Source organism: Mustela lutreola, chromosome 9 (assembly GCF_030435805.1).
Source record: "Mustela lutreola isolate mMusLut2 chromosome 9, mMusLut2.pri, whole genome shotgun sequence".
NCBI lineage: Eukaryota > Metazoa > Chordata > Mammalia > Carnivora > Mustelidae > Mustela > Mustela lutreola.
The window spans coordinates 25,844,812-25,863,398 of NC_081298.1; the positions used below are offsets into that span (position 1 = coordinate 25,844,812).

Consider the following 18,587-nt stretch of genomic DNA (forward strand, 5'->3'; position numbering starts at 1 on the left):
GCCATAATCACAAAGCTAGTAAATGGTGAGTTCTGGATTCACAATTCAGCAGTGTGGGTCCAGTGCCTATGCTGTTCTCCACTGCCTGTGCTGCCTCCGTAAGGTGATGGACCAAGAGCCAGCAGCGGAGAGGGTCGGAATCCCCAAAGCACTCACCAAGGTCAAGGCTGGGCTGCTTGGCCCATCAGGCATGCCCTCGTGTATCTCTCTTCATCTTCTCTTTTAAACCTCGCCGTCGCCCTGTGAAACTGTAGATGAGCAAACCGGGGTTCTGAGACCCAACAAAAGCCAGACCTGGACAGAGAATCGATCAGTGGCAGCCTGACCCTCTGCAGTTGGGAGCGAAGGTGCCATGGCTGCATTTGGTGCACCAGGGGGACAGAGATGTTTTCAAAATTGATGGTGGTGATGGTTGTACAGCTCCCTGTGAATACACTCCAGACCTGTGACTGATATACTTTCAGTGGGTGAACGGTGTGGGAAGTGAGTTATATCTTAATCAAGCCTTTTATTTTGAAAGTGGGGAGGACACAGAGGAGGAAGTAGCAGTTGTGGAATTTCCACTGGCTTCAGATCAAACACCCGGGAACCACCGCAGCCTTTTCTATGTCTCTCGCTTCGTGCATCCACTTACCAGAAATCAATACACACCCGGAGGCGCCTACTTCTCCTCTCCTCTCCCAGCGCCTGGGGCAGGTCATGGCCCCGCACCCCAACTACTGCACCCCTTCAAGCACCCCTCATCTTGTCCCCTTGCTCGCTACCTCTCTTCTCCACAAAGCTGCCAGAGAGATCGGCTTAAAGCATTCCTGTCAGATTTCCCTCTTTTGCTTAAAAGCCTCCAATGGTCTAAAGATAAAATTGACTTACAATTCAGAGCTGGCCCCTGGCCACCTTTCCAAACTCACTGCCCACCAGCCACTCTCGCCTCCTTGCTTTCCCCAAACACACGCCCACCTCTGGACCTCTGCACCGTGGTCTTTTCCCTGGAATACTCTTCCTCTGGGTACCAGATCCCACATGCTTGCTCCCTAATTTCACTCAGGGCTCTGCTCAAATGTCGCATATCACTGTTGCAGAGAAGCCTTCCCTAACTTCCTGATCTAACCCAGCTCCCACCTCCCCCAGCTTGGCAGTCTCGTTAGACCTGCCTTGTTTTCCTTCAGAGCATTTCTGACCACACAACATAACACATACTTCTTTTTTGTTTGTTTGAAGTAAACTCTACCCCCCAATATGGGGCTCAAACTCACCACCCCGAGACGAAGACATCCTCTACTGACTAAGCCAGCCAGGTGCCCCAACACACACTTCGTTAACCATCTGTCCCCACCCCTAGAATGTGACATTCCTGGGCACAGGAGTTCATCCTGGAACCCTAGGACTAGAACAATGGGTAGAACATAGTAGATAATAAAAAAATGAATACATTAATCAAATTCCAAAGCTCAGGCTTCTCTTGCTGCCCCTCAGATAATCTAGCAAAGAGACTGATCGCTGCGTTTAACACGCTCCTTACACAAATCTGTGACCCCTTCTGCATCCCATCAGAGGTACCACTGACAACCTGGACTTGGACTTATTTGTGAATGGCCAAGTCATTCCCTACCAGACTGGGAGCTCTGGAAGGGCAAGTTCCCAAGCTGTAGCCCATGACACCTAGTGCGGACTTGAACAGCATACTTAAATCCTCTGTTGGCTGGATAAAGAAGGGTAATTTCAAAACCAGCAGCAATTTAATTTTTCTCTTCCCAATGGCAGCAAAGGGACACCTTCCAGACCACTGCACTGAAAAATGCCTCAGCCCCATTCTCAGGAAACTAAGACCTTGAAGTCAAGTTCAAGTGCTTCTTGGAATTCCTTGGGTAGCGAGCTGTGCCGGGGAAAGCTCCCTGCAGAATGGAATTTGCCAGCCGAGCCCAGAAAAACCTGCATGAAACAGCAGGCAAACTTAAAGCAGCACTTAGTGAAATTGCTTTCTGTTATCTCAGAGGAAATAATAGCATATGAGGCTGGCTTAAGGAGAAAATGCTCATGTTTCACACACACACACACACACACACACACGCCTTCAGGCTGTGCCACAAAGTCAAGACCCTTCCCAAGCCCAGCCTTTCTCACTCCCATCAGTCTCCAGGTCCCCAACCACCAGAACTCCCCAGGAGCTCCTTCATGTTGCCTTTTGTCCCGCATGCTCCTCCCAGCTTCCCAGATGGGTAAAACCCTACCCATTTTCACGGAGCACAGCTCAAATGCAGTCTCCTTGGCAAAACCTTGTTTCACCTCTCCTTCCTGGAGTGGCACATCTCTCCTTCCTCTGCTAGAAAATACTGTTCTCAGCTGTAGGTGACTGCACGCCTCCAACTCATGTAAGTGTCAAACTTGGAGAAAACTATAGGACATGCCCTCAGGGAATTTACTGTCTGGTAGGGGAGAGGAAAGCAAAAAACTAACAAAAAACAAACAAAAACAAAAAACATAACCCATCATTGTAAGTTGGGAAAGGGGCTAAGAGGGAAACAAGATGAGAGATACCATACAGTCAGATGGAGATGGGGAGAAACCAGGATGGATGCTTGGGGAAGGCTTCTTTGAAGAGGTGACATTAAACTGGTACCTGATGGATGAGTAGGAGGTAGCCCACCAAAGAGTGCCGAGAAGTTTCCAGAAAGAGGACACAGGACATGTGAAGGTGCCAAGGCATGAAAGCAGTTGGCACAACCAAGGAACCAAAAGGAGAGCTGTGTGGCTCCAGCCTCAAACGTTTGGGAGAGCATATGAGGGGAGGAGGCAGGCATTCTCACAGGTCCTAAGCGCTCTGGACTGTGTCTTCGAAGTGCCTGAGAACATTCTACTCCTCCCCATTTCCACTGCAGAGCAAGAGACCTGGTGCAAAATAGGATTCAACAAGTTCCTGAGGGCTATACTGCCCTCAGAGATGCCTCTCTCTTTGCCCATTCCCCCACTCCAAAAAAGCAAGTCCCCAGTTGGCTCACCCAACTGAAACCCCCAGCGATGGTTAACCACAATTCTGGTGATGGAAATAGAGGTCAAAACAGGAGCAGCTGCAAGAGCTACAGTTACGTCCTTGACGAATGCTGATGATGACCCAGGTGACAGATGTAACTACCACATGATCCTTGGAGACTAGATTCTCAGGGTAAACTTCAATCAGATGGCAAGTCTAGTGCAATAGGGCTTGCCAAAATCACATGCCCCAAGACTTAAGCCATTAGCATGAAGTTCAAAATACGGTTTCCAAGGTCAACTGTTGTTATTCACAACACCCTGACAACCAAATATTTTTTTTTCCTTCCATGCAACAACCAAATCTTTGATTCTCCAGACACCAAGAATTCTGAACCTACCTGGAGTCAGCACAGATTCCACAAGTTAAGGGCTCCGCCCCACAAGATTTCCCCACTTCCGATGCCAGCTCAAAGTTCAAGGCTGACACTTGTTTTTCCAGCCAACTATAAACTAGCTGTACCTCAGGGGTTCTTTTTTTTAAAAGATTTTATTTATTTATTTGTAAGAGAGAGAGAGAGTGAGAGCAAGCACAGGCAGACAGAGTGGAAGGCAGAGTCAGAGGGAAGAAGCAGGCTCCCTGCGGAGCAAGGAGCCCGATGTGGGACTCGATCCCAGGACGCTGGGATCATGACCCGAGCCGAAGGCAGCTGCTTAACCAACTGAGCCACCCAGGCGTCCCAAGGGGGTTCTTATGACCCATGCCCCAAGTTTTGATCATTGCTAGAACAGCTCACAGAACTCAGGAGAGTGTTAGTTACTATTATGAATTTATTATACAGGATGCAACTCAGGAACAGTCAAATGGAAGAGATGCACAGTGCAAGGATGGGGGGAGGGGTGTGGAGCTCCATGCTGCCTTCCGATGTGACACCCCCCCAGCATCTCGCTGTGTTCACCAACCTGGAAGCTCTTGGAACCCCGTCATTTAGGGGCTTTTATGGAGGCTTTGCTACCCAGGCACAATGGATTAAATTATTGCCTATTGGTGATTAGCCCAATCCAGCTTCTCCCCGCTCCTAGGGCGTCAGCAGGTGGGGATGAAAGTTCCAACCCTCTAGTCACAAGACTGGTTCCTCCCGCAACCAGCTCCTATTCGGAAGCTATCTAGGGACCCACCTCGAGTCACTTTATTATTAGATTCAGGCAAGGTTGAAAGGGGTTTGTTAGGAATACCAAAAAATCCTCCTATCTCCTCTGTCACTCAAGAAATTCCAAGGGATGTAGAAGCTCTTCAGGGACAAAGACCAAATATATATTTCTTACTGAATCACACAAGGCTTGTATCGTTTTTAAATTTTTATTTATTTATTTTTAGAAGAACAATCCAGCAGATGAGAAGACAACTTGGTGAGTCACAGGAATTTCCAAGTTGCCCAGCTGCTCTGTCCTATACCTCCCTTATGAATTAGCCCCTGTCCCATCCAGAATTCTGTCACTTTCAAGAACACACTCATAATTCTTCAAATCACATTTTGAACTCTTGCTTTCTGGCTAATGGATTTTGAATTATCCTAAATTAATAATTACTTGGGCTAAGCCAAGCTATGCTTCTTAACTCTATTTTTTTGGAAGGAAAGGGCATCCTACGAAGAAACACAATTAAAACTCCTTTGCCTGGGGCGCCTGGGTGGCTCAGTGGATTAAGCTGCTGCCTTTGGCTCAGGTCATGATCTCAGTGTCCTGGGATCGAGCCCCGCATCGGGCTTTTTGCTCAGCGGGAGCCTGCTTCTCTCTCTCTCTCTGCCTGACTCTCCGCCTACTTGTGATTTCTCTCTCTGTCAAATAAATAATAAATAAAATCTTTAAAAAAATAAATAAATAAAACTCCTTTGCCTAAGTCACATAGGATGCTATCCTTTCTATGCTCTTTAAATTTGTTGTTCTGGTTTGGTTTAAGTCCTATGCTGTAATTTTTCCCCTAATATTTCACCATGCCTCCCTGTAGTGAGGGTAAAAAGGACTGGAGATGCCTTCCTATGAAATTCTGCTTCAAGACCTTCATAGATTCCCTCCCCTTCTCTACCCAGCTAACCTCTCATACTTGTTTATTTATTTATTTTTTAAAGATTTTACTTATTTATTTGAGAGAGGGCCCAAGCACAAGAGCAGGGGGAGGGGCAGGGGGAGATGCAGACTCCCCACTGAGCAGGGAGCCCAACAGGGGCTCAATGGGGGGACAGGATCTCCCTGTCTCTTTGTGTCAAACAAACAAACAAACAAATAAAATCTTTTTTTTAAAATATTTTATTTATTTATTTGACAGACAGAGATCACAAGTAGGCAGAGAGGCAGGCAGAGAAAGAGGGGAAAGGAGGCTCCCTGCTGAGCAGAGAGCCCAATGTGGGGCTCAATCCCAGGATCCTGAGATCGTGACTCGAGCCAAAGGCAGAGGCTCAAACCACTGAGCCACCCAGGCGCCCCAATAAATAAATAAAATCTTTAAAAAATGTATTTTATTTGCAAGAGAGAGAGAGAGTCTGAGCAAGGAGAGGGGCAGAGGGAGCAGCAGACCGCCACTGAGCAGGGAGCCATCTCAGGACTCCAGGATCACAATCTGAGCCAAAGGCAACCGCTTAATCAACCAAACCACCCAGATGCTTCCCCTTTTTCTTGCTTTTTGTCTTTTTATTTTTATTTATTTATTTATTTTTTAAAAGATTTTGTTTATTTATTTGACAGACAGAGATTACATGTAGGCAGAGAGGCAGGCAGAGAGAGAGGAGGAAGCAGGCTCCCTACTGAGCAGAGACCCCGATGTGGGGCTCAATCCCAGGACCCTGAGATCATGACCCGAGCCGAAGGCAGAGGCTTAACCCACTGAGCCACCCAGGCGCCCCTGCTTTTTGTCTTTTTTAAAGTGTGCTCTACATCCAGAATGCTGCTTGAACTCACAACCCTGAGATCAAGAGTCGCATGCTCTACCGACTGAGACAGCCAGTGCCCCCAAATCTCTCATTCTTTAGGTCTCACTGTAAATGCCATTTCTTCAGAAAGCCCTTCCTTTACTTACCCACCCAATCCCGATTAGGACCCCTTAGTCTCCTGTAATATGCTGTAATAACATTCCATGGGATCTGTCGTAATTTGTAATGGTACACTGGTGTGCACTCTGTTAACATTTATCCTGCCTCCCTCCTCATTTAAGGACAAGCTGTGTGGGCAGAAACCAAGACAGAGTGGCTCACATCTGTATACCCTGTGCCCGGAACAATGTGGCACATAATAGGTACTTCACATACACTTGTTAAGCAGTTAGCAGCTTTTCTGGAAAGGCCTAGAATTTTCTAAACATGGTGCGACCAGTCATAGCTTCTAGTTTCTTGGGATACAAACTATTCCTAGTGTCTTCTGAACACAGAGCCAGGTCATAGCAATAACCACATTTTTAAATGGCTGCTATGGTCCACACACTTGTGTGCTATTGTTTTAACTACATTATTAATCTTTACAATGGCCCTGTGAGGTGGGGATTACTGTCCCATTTTATAGACAAGGACACCAAGGTTCCGAGAGGTAAACTGAATTCCTCACAGTCACATAATAGAAAGCAAACAGAATCAGAACTCAAACCCAGCTCAGAGTCCAGGGTCTGTGCCCGTTCTTCTCAAGCCCCCAGGGGGACAGACCAAAAGCCCTGGGCGTATGGGAGACCACGAGAGCAGCATGTTGCCTATTTCCGGTTATTTCCTTTTTTACCTGATGGTGAGTAACATCATATATTTTTGTGTTAAAAAAGGGCCACATTTTAAAGTATAATATGAAATGAACTTAAAAGAAATTTTGAACCCAAAACAACAGAAGTTCAAAGAAATGCCCCACCTGATACCCAGGTCTACCTGTGGAAAACCTCTGTGGAAAAACATGAGAAGCACTTATTTTTCGCTCTTTCTTCATTCCTTTACCTTGTTGCTATCTTTTTTCTTTTTTTTTAAATGCCAGCCTTCCAACTCAGTCTTCATTTTCTATTCCCACCCTCCTTTCCCTGGAAGTTTAAATGTTTAAAGAGAGTGGCAGTGTGTCGGCCATGAGCATGTCATTTTCAAAAGCATTAGTCATTTATGAGGACACCTTTTTGTAGGTACAATAAATCTGATTGATTTTTATTACACATCTTAGTTTAGAATCACTTTTACATTCCTAGACAAAGAGATGATACAAATAAATATCAACTGTAAAACTTAGAGCCCCAAGTATTGGCATATTCTTTGTCTAAAGGTAGCCAAAGAGAAGGTCAAGATCAACAGTAACTCCAAAGAGCCATAAAGCCCACTGCCCCTTGCCTGCCCCAGGATCACTCCCTTCATAAACAACCTTAAAAGCATTTCATTCAAGAAAACAAGGGCGGGGTGAGAGGGGGCAGATTGCCAAACAGTACCGGACTAAACCATGTGCAGTAGCAACAGCCAGGCCCACTGTCCTTATCCAGTTCCCTCTGAGCATTTTGATTATGGCTTTTAGGGCTTATTAATAGCCCCATTTTCATCCACTGATGGTGCTGAGATGGCCCAAGGTGGTGTTTGCGATGAGCCTGGACCATACGGAAATGTGAGGCAGAACTGATATCCCATGTTAGCAGGGAGTCGACGCTTCTCAAGAACTTGGCAACAATTCTACATTCAGTGAGGGAGGACTTAACAAGAGTCAGACAGGAAAAGCGGAGAGTGGCCCGGGCCTGAACTGCAGAACTCTCTGACGCCTTTGGTCATGGAGGTGCGAGTGGTACAATTCAAGCAGCATGCAGGCATTCGACGGGGAACAATCCAATGTTAGGTCAGAGTCTTCAGAAAGTGCTTCATGCCTGTGATTTGTGTCCTTGGGTTCTGAATCCAGGGATCTGGGAGACATGTGACTTTCAAACAGGAAGCCAGATACATTCTTACTGATCAGAGCAAAAAGGGGCGTGATAAGGGTCGCACACAGTCTCAAACTCCTTCTCCCAGATGATCTTCTTAGATCCTGTTCAGACTTGCTTCCAGACTTCACTAGCTGCTCTTGCGTGAAGACCCTCAGACGGCTTGGAACATTCTAGCATGACTATAGACATGAAAACTAGGTCGGTCCTCCATGTGTTTGGCTCAATTCAGAGCCCAAAGCAGCAGCTTTCTGGTAGCAGTGAGACATGCTCCTGTCTGCTCTACTCAAATATTTATCGGATCCATTTTGAGAGAAGAAAAGCACCAGAGACTGCTTGGGGAGGGACAGCTCCACCTCCTCACAGCTGTTCTACCTGGGCTCACAGACTGCCAGACGAACACAGCTGTGCATAAGGCAAGCCTGTTTTAATAATCCTGCCTGCCCACTTGGCTTTCTTCCTTCGCCCTCTTAGAAAAGTTCCACGGTCACTCAACCACCCTTGCTCAGAACAGCCACCTCGAGATATCAGTATTAAGGTACAGTGTTATCTGCAGTGTTCAGTTCTCAGATGTGCTAGGTGAATATTTTCAGCCTATGGGATTCGGACTAGCTTTGAGGGAATGTGGTGCAAGAGACAGGTGTAGCTGGCAGATAAGCATCTCAGACTACCCACCTCATCATTTGGTTCCCACTCAAACAGGTAAATTCTTAATAAATAAGAAGCAGGGTCTGATCCCAAGGAAGATGAGGAAAGGCTCCATTATGCTCTGGGAATTGCTGCAAAGGGCCCCAGCTTTCAGAAAGAACAGTAACTAAAAAGGAGATAAGGGGCCAGATGCCAGATCTCCATTTGTAGAATGCTAAGACATTGCACTTGGTACCTCCTCTTTCCCACGGGTTCTGATCCAGAAATGTGCCCTGGGAACTCAGCAGCTGAGTTAAAATATAACTCAAGGCCCACCTGAGTCGCCATCTTCCTGGGGCACCGTGCCAGCAAGGTGCACCAGGGTGGCAGACCTGGGGACTCCTATTGTGCCCTCAGGCTTGGCTCGTGGACTCAGACACTCACATGGGAGCACTTCCCGCCTGGATTCGTCATTCAGTGGGCCTTCAATACAGACAAAGGCAATAACCGCACATTAGTGTATTTCTAAAACTGGGCAAGTCCTTGGTCTCTCTCTTACAAACACACATGGACACACTCAAAGAACACAGGCACCACTGTGCTTGCACACGCACGCACACTTCTGAGCTTCTCTTGGGGGGGAAATGAGTAACATTCACCTAAGGACCAACATAAAATGAAGCTTTGAATTTCAATAATACGAAGAACTAAAACTTAAAAACCAAACTAGTCTATGTCAACGGGAATTTCTAATTCTCTCCTCTGAGCCTACTCAGTTGCATGGACACTCCGGGCCACCACCTTTGGCTCTGCCGGCAGTGAGCCGCTGTTCTGGCCTCAGGTGAGGGTCCTGGGGAAGGCAGGCAGGACGCCTTCGTTCCCATCCATTCTATCGTCCTCTCCCACTGCCCCGAGTCCCACATCTCTGGGTCTGCACTGCCTTATCACCCTTTTGCAGACAGGGCACAAAACGGGGAATTCAAAAGTGCCACTGTACGTCTCATTCTCCCAACTCTTGTCCGGTCAGGGAAAGCAGACCCAACCTTCCTCTTCCCATACAACAGGCCCATGGCTGAGCGGCTGTGCGGGCCGAGGCCGGGCTGAGGCAGGGATGCTCAGAGGATGCGCAACGGCAAAAGTGGTGACAAATGAAGAGTAAAGTGACACAGTGTATGGACATGGCATCAGCTTACAGAGTTACGTCTTAGACAAGGATGGTCATGGTTTTAAGGTTTTAAAGAAGCTGTTCCCCTAAAACTCTCCAAGGAGGCAAAGGGAATGTTGTTTCTATTGCTTCCAACATGCTTGGGAAACATTTCCTTATTCAGCAGATCCCAAAGGCCCATCAAGCCTATCGGGGGCTTGGATCCAAATGAGAATTCTCATTCTACCTACAGGAACAAGCACCTATTCAAGTTCTGGGGCTTTTACTTTTCAGTCTCACTGTCATTTTATCCTGAGGCTCCAAAGACTTGGTCCTGCTCAGGTGACTCCTGATTTTGCCCTGTTGTTCAACAAGAAAGGAGCCCAGCACAAAGAACAGGCTAGATAAGGAGAGGGGAATGGGAGGGCGGGCGGGGCCGGGGAGAGGAGAAGGCAAGGGAGAAGGGAAGCAAGGTCACTGGTCATTCCCTTGCTTTCCACTTCAACTATCACACTTTACCTTACCCATGCATTTCTGAGATGCTAATTAAAGGACATTTCCCAGAGTCGCTTCGTGCCAGGTGAGCGCTGGCACGTTTCAACCAGATTACGATGGTTAATCTGCAAAGAGGCCATCGCTACTCCCCAGGGGCACAGTTCTGAGTTAGGGCTTGAAGTCCTCTCTGCAGGTGTTTGCTCGTCTCTTCTCTCAGAAGGCAAATGCTATTTACACCCTGGGAGAGGAGGAACTGGCTTTACTTGGGAACCAGTCCTCGAGACTGTGGATAAAGCTGAGATGCAGGGGTTCCTGAGGAAGAGGAGGAGGATCCCGACTTCCTTCCGCTTTTCGGCCTGCAAAAGTCAAGCACATGTTTACATGTCATGTCCCGTCTCTGTCCCTGACACAGATCAGACTCCTTTCTCACCAAGTAGCCTTCGCCTTTCCTCAATGGCCTGAACGCCAGTACACTTTCCACCGTAAAACCACCAGACCGGCACAGCCTGACCCTCTGTTCATGGCCAACGTGACCAGCCAACCGAGGCGTGACACCTCAGGGAAGGGACCTGCTTCTTGGCAACTGTTCTTCCATTTACATCAGATCTTGATTGTCTTTTCTGGCAGAAAGTACTGTTTGCAGGTGGAATTTCTTCCATTTTTTGTTTTTTCCCATTGTTGTCCTTAAGCCTCTAGTCCAAAATTTAGTAAGACAGAACTTCTAATTTAGCACCAAATTAAGTACTTGGTTATTTCACAGGTCATTTAAATGAGGTAAATTCAGCAGTGAGGCTCAGAGTCTGGGCTGTGGATTCAGACACACCTAGGTTTGAACCCTGGCTCTGTACTTACTTCCTTGAACTTGGCTACTTTCTCAAATTCTCTAAGACTCAGTCTTCTTATTTTATAGATTTTATAAATGGGATTAATGATAACATTTATCTCGTAAGTTTTTGCAGAAAACAGTAAGATCATTCTGTCAAAGGACTGACAACCGCCTAGTACCTGGCAGGGACCAAAGAACTGTCCCCTAGTTCACGGGAATACACATTCCTTAGCCATTCTGGTGTTCACAACACTTGACTGGGCCATAAATATTTGTGGAGTAAATGAACAAACCTAGGAGTAATATGGCAGCATTTTCTGGTGTGTTCTGTAAAGCATTCCATGATAAGCCTCTACCTTTGTTTGTCCTTGTTTGAGCATGTTCTGTTTAATTGCAGGTCATCAAAAGCCACTCACCTGGCCTTGGACTTCTTATTTGTCGTGCTTTCAAAGGATGATGCATCCACCTGTATCTCATCTTCGTCCTGCAGGGCTGCATCCAGTGCAGCCTGGACTTTGGGAGCGATGGCGGGGCCCTCGTAGTCTCTGGTGGTCCGGCTGGGCATGTCCAGCTCTAACAGCACGATGTTCTCTGCCTGCAGAAGCACAGCCATGACCAGTGAGGCCGGCCTCTGATCAGACACAGAGCCTACAAGCAATCCTGCCACCCTCCGAAAGACAGAACTGCACATGTCTTGCTACTAGGAGCCTACCAAGAGCCTGTAATGACACAGATTTATAACTTTTTTCCTGGTGAGGACACAGATGTTTTTATCTTCTTCTCTGGGCTTTCCTCTATTTCCTTAAAAAAGTTTTTTTAAACAATGAACATATATTATACTCTAAGGGGAATAAGCAGGGAAAAATAATAAGCAGAATCCATTGACTGCAGACAATGTGAAAATTAAAAAAGGTATAAAGAAGAAGAGGGTAATTACTGATAACCTCACCACCCCCAGCGGCTCTGATGAACATTTTGGTTGCTGAGGGAAGGAAGCAGGCAGGTAGTATATATGTGAAAGGTGTGTGGCAGTGTGTGTCTTGTAACCACATTTTATCTTTTATCATACCCAGCCCTGCCTCATAACTGGCCTTGTGGCTGGATTCCTTTACCTGACAGCCTGTGGTGAGCCTTTCCCTGGGTCCTACATGCTGAAATGAGTGTGTAGAGGGAAGAACACCCACGGTACACATCTCGTCCTTCAGCTCCTCCTACCCAGTAGAGTTCAAGCCCCAGAACTCCAGAAGGGGCAGGAGGGCCACTGCGGGGAGAAGTTGGGGAGATGGAGTGGCTCCATCAATCAATTTTATATACCGAGACATTGCTTAAATTTTCTCTTAATGGAGTGTGTCCGGTGCTAAAAACATCTGAAAGCCACTGCTTTAAATTCTACCTTTGTATCAGGTTAGCCCCCTGGAAATCCACATGTTCTGATTTGAAGGCTTTGAAATCATGTTCTAGTTTTGGGACCTGAAATAATGGGCAAGAGATGCACCCTCTGAAACTGCTAGGAAAATGCTTCTGAGGACACAGATACATTATTCACCTTCTACGACAGAAAACCCCACCTAATGTAGCTTTTTTGCTTTTGTTTCCTTTATTTTAAATAACTCAGCAACAGGAAGAACAGCACCTGAGCAACTAATTAATCCCAATCTGTTTTGCTCTGACGGCTAAGGGAGACTCAAAAACAATTTAAAATTTTCAAGATACAGGCTTGTATCTTGTATCTTGATATCAATGATACAGGCTCCCTGCTGATACAAAATACAGATAAGCAAAAAGAAGGCAACTTAAATTGAGTGCACTTCCATGAACCAGAGATAACCAGTCCACGTATTTAATTCATACGTAAACTTTCAGTACCAGTTGTTTTATAACTTAACAATAAGTTGTGTCTCCTGGTCCATCCACTTACCAGCTACCTACTAAGCCATGGGACCTACGGCAGAGAGGAGGTGGGAGCGTTCAATCAGAGAAAGCCAAGAAGCGCTGAGTACATGTCCGGCATACAGCAAGTGCTTATGTGTAGCAGTTCGTACAGTGGGATTATTGCAAAATATGTTTGGGTCATTTAAAAAGTCCTCAATTATGTCACTTGAAATAATTACCTGACTGACCCACATCCTGTTAAACAGAAGTACCAAAGGTTCTATAACTCATCTCCACCTCCCGTCATTGCACATCTGCATTCCCTCCAGTCTTCGCACGGAGCCATTTTCAGGCTTTGTGGTGATGATGTTTCTTGGCCATTACTGACAGTATGTTTGTACTCTCCTCCTTCTGTAGGCTAATTTTCTAAATCTCATTCTACTTTGCCTTCTTATTCATAATTATTTGTTCTTTTTATTTGTTCTTTACTTAGTATGTTTATTATCAATTATAATTATTATGTTAATATAAATGTCCTCAGGAACCCCTGGAAAGAGTCAGGACACATACTCTGTGACTTTGCAGAACGGTGCCTGAGGTTTTACATATACCTAAACTCCCTGAAAAGAGATAGGAGAGAAACACAAGGACAATCTTCTCACCCGATATCGGGCCTCTGGACGAATCATCATGGACATTCTTGCGTGTTGGCTCAACGGTCTCTTATACCCCACAGCTGAGACTGGTCGCTTCATCATCTGCTGATTCCTGGAAATGGACTGCAGTGGTTAAAGCCCTGTTTGGAGTGTGTTCCACAGTCCCAGGACAGTCCTGTGGAACCAGCTCTCAGAAGACACTGAGCCTATCTAAATAGGCCTGAACCTAGTAACTCCCGGGACTAAGGGCTACCATGTGAATGGGACAGGAACTGCTTATATTTTCTGAGTCACATTCTGATTCAAATGTGGACATCATGCATCTCTTAAGCTGTAAGGGACTGGTGTAATCACCCAGTTCTCAGATGGCAGGCGCAAGACACAGCTGTCAGTGTTCCCCACCCCCACATCCTTAGCGGACCATTTTCCACTATTCTAGCAAGACCCAGAAGTAGACTGGAAATCAATGCTGCATCAAACGGCCGTACAATATGACGCCTACCCAGGTACTGCCCCCTTTGGCCTAGCATGCTTCCCATGACAGCTGAGGAAGCGCGAATGCAGGAACTTGGGAAAGGACATGAATTCACTGTGATAGTCCCCCAATTCCTAACAGCACCATCCTACTATACCCCTTGGGCCAAGTCCAGCTTATCCATTTTTTCTCCCTCTTCCCCACCTTCCCCATTCTTAAAATGAATAGTGACTTACTCCAGTCTGGTTATAGGATGTAATTTCCAATGATCTTCCTCTTCATCGAAGAAGGATCTATTCATGATTTTACTTTTTTCTTCTAGAGGGATGAAGTTTTCAATAATAAGATGCCTGTAAGAGCACACAATCATGAATGAACACAGGTGGAAAAGAAGACAGCTGGTACTGGCTATCCTACATGTGGGAGTCATTGGATAAGAGTCAAGCTACTCCACAAGTACCTCCTGGGCAGGCCCTGCAGGCCGGCCATTGGGCAGAGAGCTGGGGTATGGACAGGAATGACGCTTAGTCTCTGCCTGAGACAGAGAGGTAATGGTGTGGCCCTCTTAGATATGACAGGTGCTGACAGCGGGCTGTCCCAAGACTCTAGGGAGGTCACTTCTGGCCAAGGAGGAGCAGCTCGAGGAGAAGAATGGACTGAAAAAAAGTGGCCATGCCTGGCCTATACCAGAGTGCAAACGCACTAACTGAAGTGTCTCTTAGGGGGCCATTGGTACCCCCCCAACCTAGCACGTTAATTTCCAAAATGCTAAAAAGAGATTAGAAGTGAAACGGTCTTTTTCCAATCCCATGGATTGTTGGCCAAGCTAGAAAACTTCCCACGCTAGTCGCCAGGACAAAAGACAAGACTGAGTGGATTTCAGTCCCCTTAGACCACTGAGAATAAAGGACCATTCCCGAGAAGAGTCTCAGCTTGAGAAGTGCTGGGAAACACAGCAAACAATGAAACTGGAACCCACTGGGTTGTGTCTCTCCATGGTGACAGCTGTCCCACATCTCTGCATTCACGCTTTCAAAGCCTCAGGACAGAACAATGCCAAAGGGGTGTTAAAGTGGGAAAGACACACAACAAACACCAGTGACATGTAGGGTACCGACTATGAGAAAGAAGCTGACTCACTGTTTATTCAAAAAATATAAATAAGAGCTAAAGCCATGAAAATGGCTTCCCTAGGAGAAAAATATTTCAGAGAGATGAAATTTTCTACTTATTTTATTTGAAACATTTAAGAAATTATTTTTATGACATATATTTGCTTTTTTCTGATTTTAAAAGTCTTATTTATATAGCAGGAAATGTAAAAAATACAACTACATTCACTATCCAGAGATAGCTATTATTAATATTTTGGCATATTTTGTTCTTTTTTTTTCCTAGGTGTACATACCTAGAAAGAGGATACCTTTAATTATAAAAGCTCCTTCCAAATTTAAAACTTGGTCATTAAAATAATCCCTCTGAAGAGTTCTTTGAAGAAAAATTCTAGCTAGACGTATCTGGCTGGCTCAGTCTGCAGAGCATGTGACTCTTGATCTCAGGGTTGTGAGTTCAAGCCCCACATTGGGTGTAGAAATTACTTTAAAAAAAAGAAAAGAAAAGGGGATGCCTGGTGGCTCAGTGGGTTAAGCCTCTGTCTTCAGCTCAGGTCACGATCTCAGGGTCCTGGGATCAAGCCCCACATCGGGCTCTCTGCTCAGCGGGGGCCTGCTTCCCTCTCTCTCTCTCTGCCTGCCTCTCTGCCTACTTGTGATCTCTGTCAAATAAATAAATAAAATCTTTAAAAAAAAAAAAAAAAGAAAAGAAAAGAAGGGGCGCATGGGTGGCTCAGTTGTTAAATCCTCAGGTCATGATCCCAGGGTCCTGGGATCGAGCCAGCATCGGGCTCCCTACTCAGCAGGAAGCCTGCTTCTCCCTCTCCCACTTCCCCTGCTTGTGTTCCTTCTCTCACTGTGTCTGTCTCTGTCAAATAAATAAAATCTTAAAAAAAAAAAAAAAGCAAAATTTCAGCAAATATTGTGGAAGGACTGATAGAGAAAAACAGTATTATGTAACCCCTAATGAAATAATAATTTCAGACAAATTATTGTTGGTTGAAACTGTTAACTCAGTGGTTCTTAAGCCAGGCTGCATGTTAATACCACTTACAGAGTTCTGAAAAATATCTTGCCCAAACCTCATGAGAGACCAGTGGTTCTCAAAGTGTGTTCACAGAACCAATAGGAGCAACAACTGGAATCTTCTAGAAATGCAAATTCTCAGGCTCCATGCCTGATGAACTGAATCAGACTCTCTGGGTTTGGGACCCAGTAATCTGCACTTAACAAACCCTTCAGATGATCTGGTGCCTGCTAAAGTTGAAGGACCAATTAAGTCAAAATCTCTGGGGTGGGACCTTTTTAAAACTCCTATGATTTCAGTGAGCAGCCAAGGTTGAGAACCAGTGCTTTGAACTAGCTTTCAATTAAACCTTTCAGTTAAATCCAGACTGTGAGACGCTTCAAGAGGCTGACCTCACTTTTCAAAAAGTCAACTGCAAAAAAAGTTTTTAAAAGGAAAAGGGACTGCTCCAGATTAAAATAAGCTGAAGAGAAATAATAACTAAATGCAATATGTGGTCTTCATATAGATATTAATATGAACAAACCCATAAAATCCGAATATGGGCAAGGTATGAGATAATAGTAAGAAACAATACTAATTTTGTTAGGTGGAAAGATATAATTGTGTATACAAAAATCAATTGTGATTCTATACACTAGCAATAAATATTCTAAAAATAAAACTAAGAAAAACAATTCCATATATAATTGCAAAAAACCACTTAGGTATATATTTAATAAAAGAAGTGCAAAGACTTGGCTATTGAAAACTACAAAACATTCTTGACAAAAATTAGAGAAGATCTAAAAAAATAAAGAGACATCCCATCCCAAGTTCATGGACCAAAACACGTAACTGTTAAGATGACAGTACTCTCCAATTGGATCTATAGATTGAACACAGTCCCTAACAAAATCCCAGCTGGCTTTTTCACAGAAATTGACAAGCTGACCTTAAAATGTATATGGAAATGCAAGAAACTCCAAATAGCCAAAACTATCTTGAAAAAGATCAACAAAATTGGAGGACTCATACTTCCTCATTTCAAAACTTATTACACAGCTGTAGTAGTCAAGACAGTGTGGTATTGGCATAAAGACAAACAGATCAATGGAACAATATTGAGAGTTCAGAAATAAACCCTTCCATTTATAATTGATAAGATGCAAAGACAATGAGAGAAGACCCTTTCAACAAATGGTGCTGGGAAAACTGGATATCCACATGCAACAGAAGGCACTTGGAACTGCACTTCAGACCATATACAAAAGTTAACTCAAAATGGATCACAGACCTAAATGTAAGACCTCAAACTTTAAGACTCTAAGAGGCTTAAGAAAACTGAAAACAGAAGTCCAGAATAAAACTTGTACACAGGGACGCCTGAGTGGCTCAGTTGTAAAGTGTCTGCCTTTGGCTCAGGTCATGATCGCAGGGTCCTGGGATCGAGCCCCACATCAGGCTCCCTGCTCAGTACAAAGCCTACTTCTCCCTTTCCCACTCTCCCTGCTTTTGTTTCCTCTTTCACTGTGTCTCTCTCAAACAAACAAATAAAATTTTAAAAAATAAAATAAAACTTGTACACGAATCTTCATAGCAGTATTATTCGTAATAGCTAATAGAAATAACCCAAAGGTCCATTAACTGATGAATGGATACATAAAATGTGGCATAGTCATACAATACAATATTATTCAACCACAAAAAAAGAATGAAATATTGGGGCACTTGGGTGGCTCAGTGGGTTAAGCCTCTGCTTTCAGCTCAGGTCATGATCCCAGGGTCCTGGGATCCAGCCTTGGGTCTGGCTCTCTCCTCAGCAGAGAGCCTGCTTCTCCCTCTCTCTCTGACAGCCTACTTATAATCTCTCTCTGTCAAATAAAAAAAAAAATTAAAAAAAAAAGGAATGAAATATTGATATGTGCTACAACATGTATGACCCTTGAAAACACTATATTATACTAAGTGAAAAAAGTCAGCCACCAGTGGCCACATTATTCCATTATAAATTAATATGCAATATCCAGAACAGGAAAATTTAGATACAATACCAAAAATTTAAGCAACAAAAGAAACTATATATAAATTGGACTACTTCAGAATTAAAATCTTTTGTGCTGCAAACAAAATACCATAAAGAAAGTGAAAAGACAACCCACAGAATTTGAGAAAATATCTACAAATCATGTGTCTGATAAGAGACTTGTCTCCAGAATATACAAAGAACTCTTACAACTCAATAATAAAAAGACCCAATAAATTACCCAATTTTTAAATGGGCAGAGGATTTGAACAGACATTTCTCCAAAGGAGATATGCAAATGGTCCAAGAGCACATGAGAAGACATTCCATCATGAGTCATTAGAGAAATGCAAAGCAAAACCACAATGAGAGCCTTCACACCCATGAGGAAGGCTATAATAAAAGGACAGACAGTTGCAAGTGTCAACAGGACATGGAAAAATTGGTGGTGGAAATATAAAATGAT

General features: G+C 44.6%; 1 protein-coding gene across 3 annotated transcripts in view; it reads right to left on the bottom strand.

Moving 5' to 3' along the window:
* Positions 1-7,099: 7,099 nt before the first annotated feature.
* KIF3B (kinesin family member 3B) overlaps positions 7,100-18,587 on the bottom strand; it is a 44,063-nt gene continuing 32,575 nt past the window's right edge. For all 3 annotated transcript variants that reach the window (XM_059133574.1, XM_059133576.1, XM_059133575.1), the window contains exons 6-9: positions 14,214-14,327; positions 13,509-13,614; positions 11,391-11,569; positions 7,100-10,504 (exon numbers count right to left, since the gene is read on the bottom strand). In XM_059133574.1, coding sequence (XP_058989557.1) covers positions 10,408-10,504; positions 11,391-11,569; positions 13,509-13,614; positions 14,214-14,327 — 496 coding nt within the window. In that variant the 3' untranslated portion in view covers positions 7,100-10,407. The remainder of the gene's footprint in view (positions 10,505-11,390; positions 11,570-13,508; positions 13,615-14,213; positions 14,328-18,587) is intronic.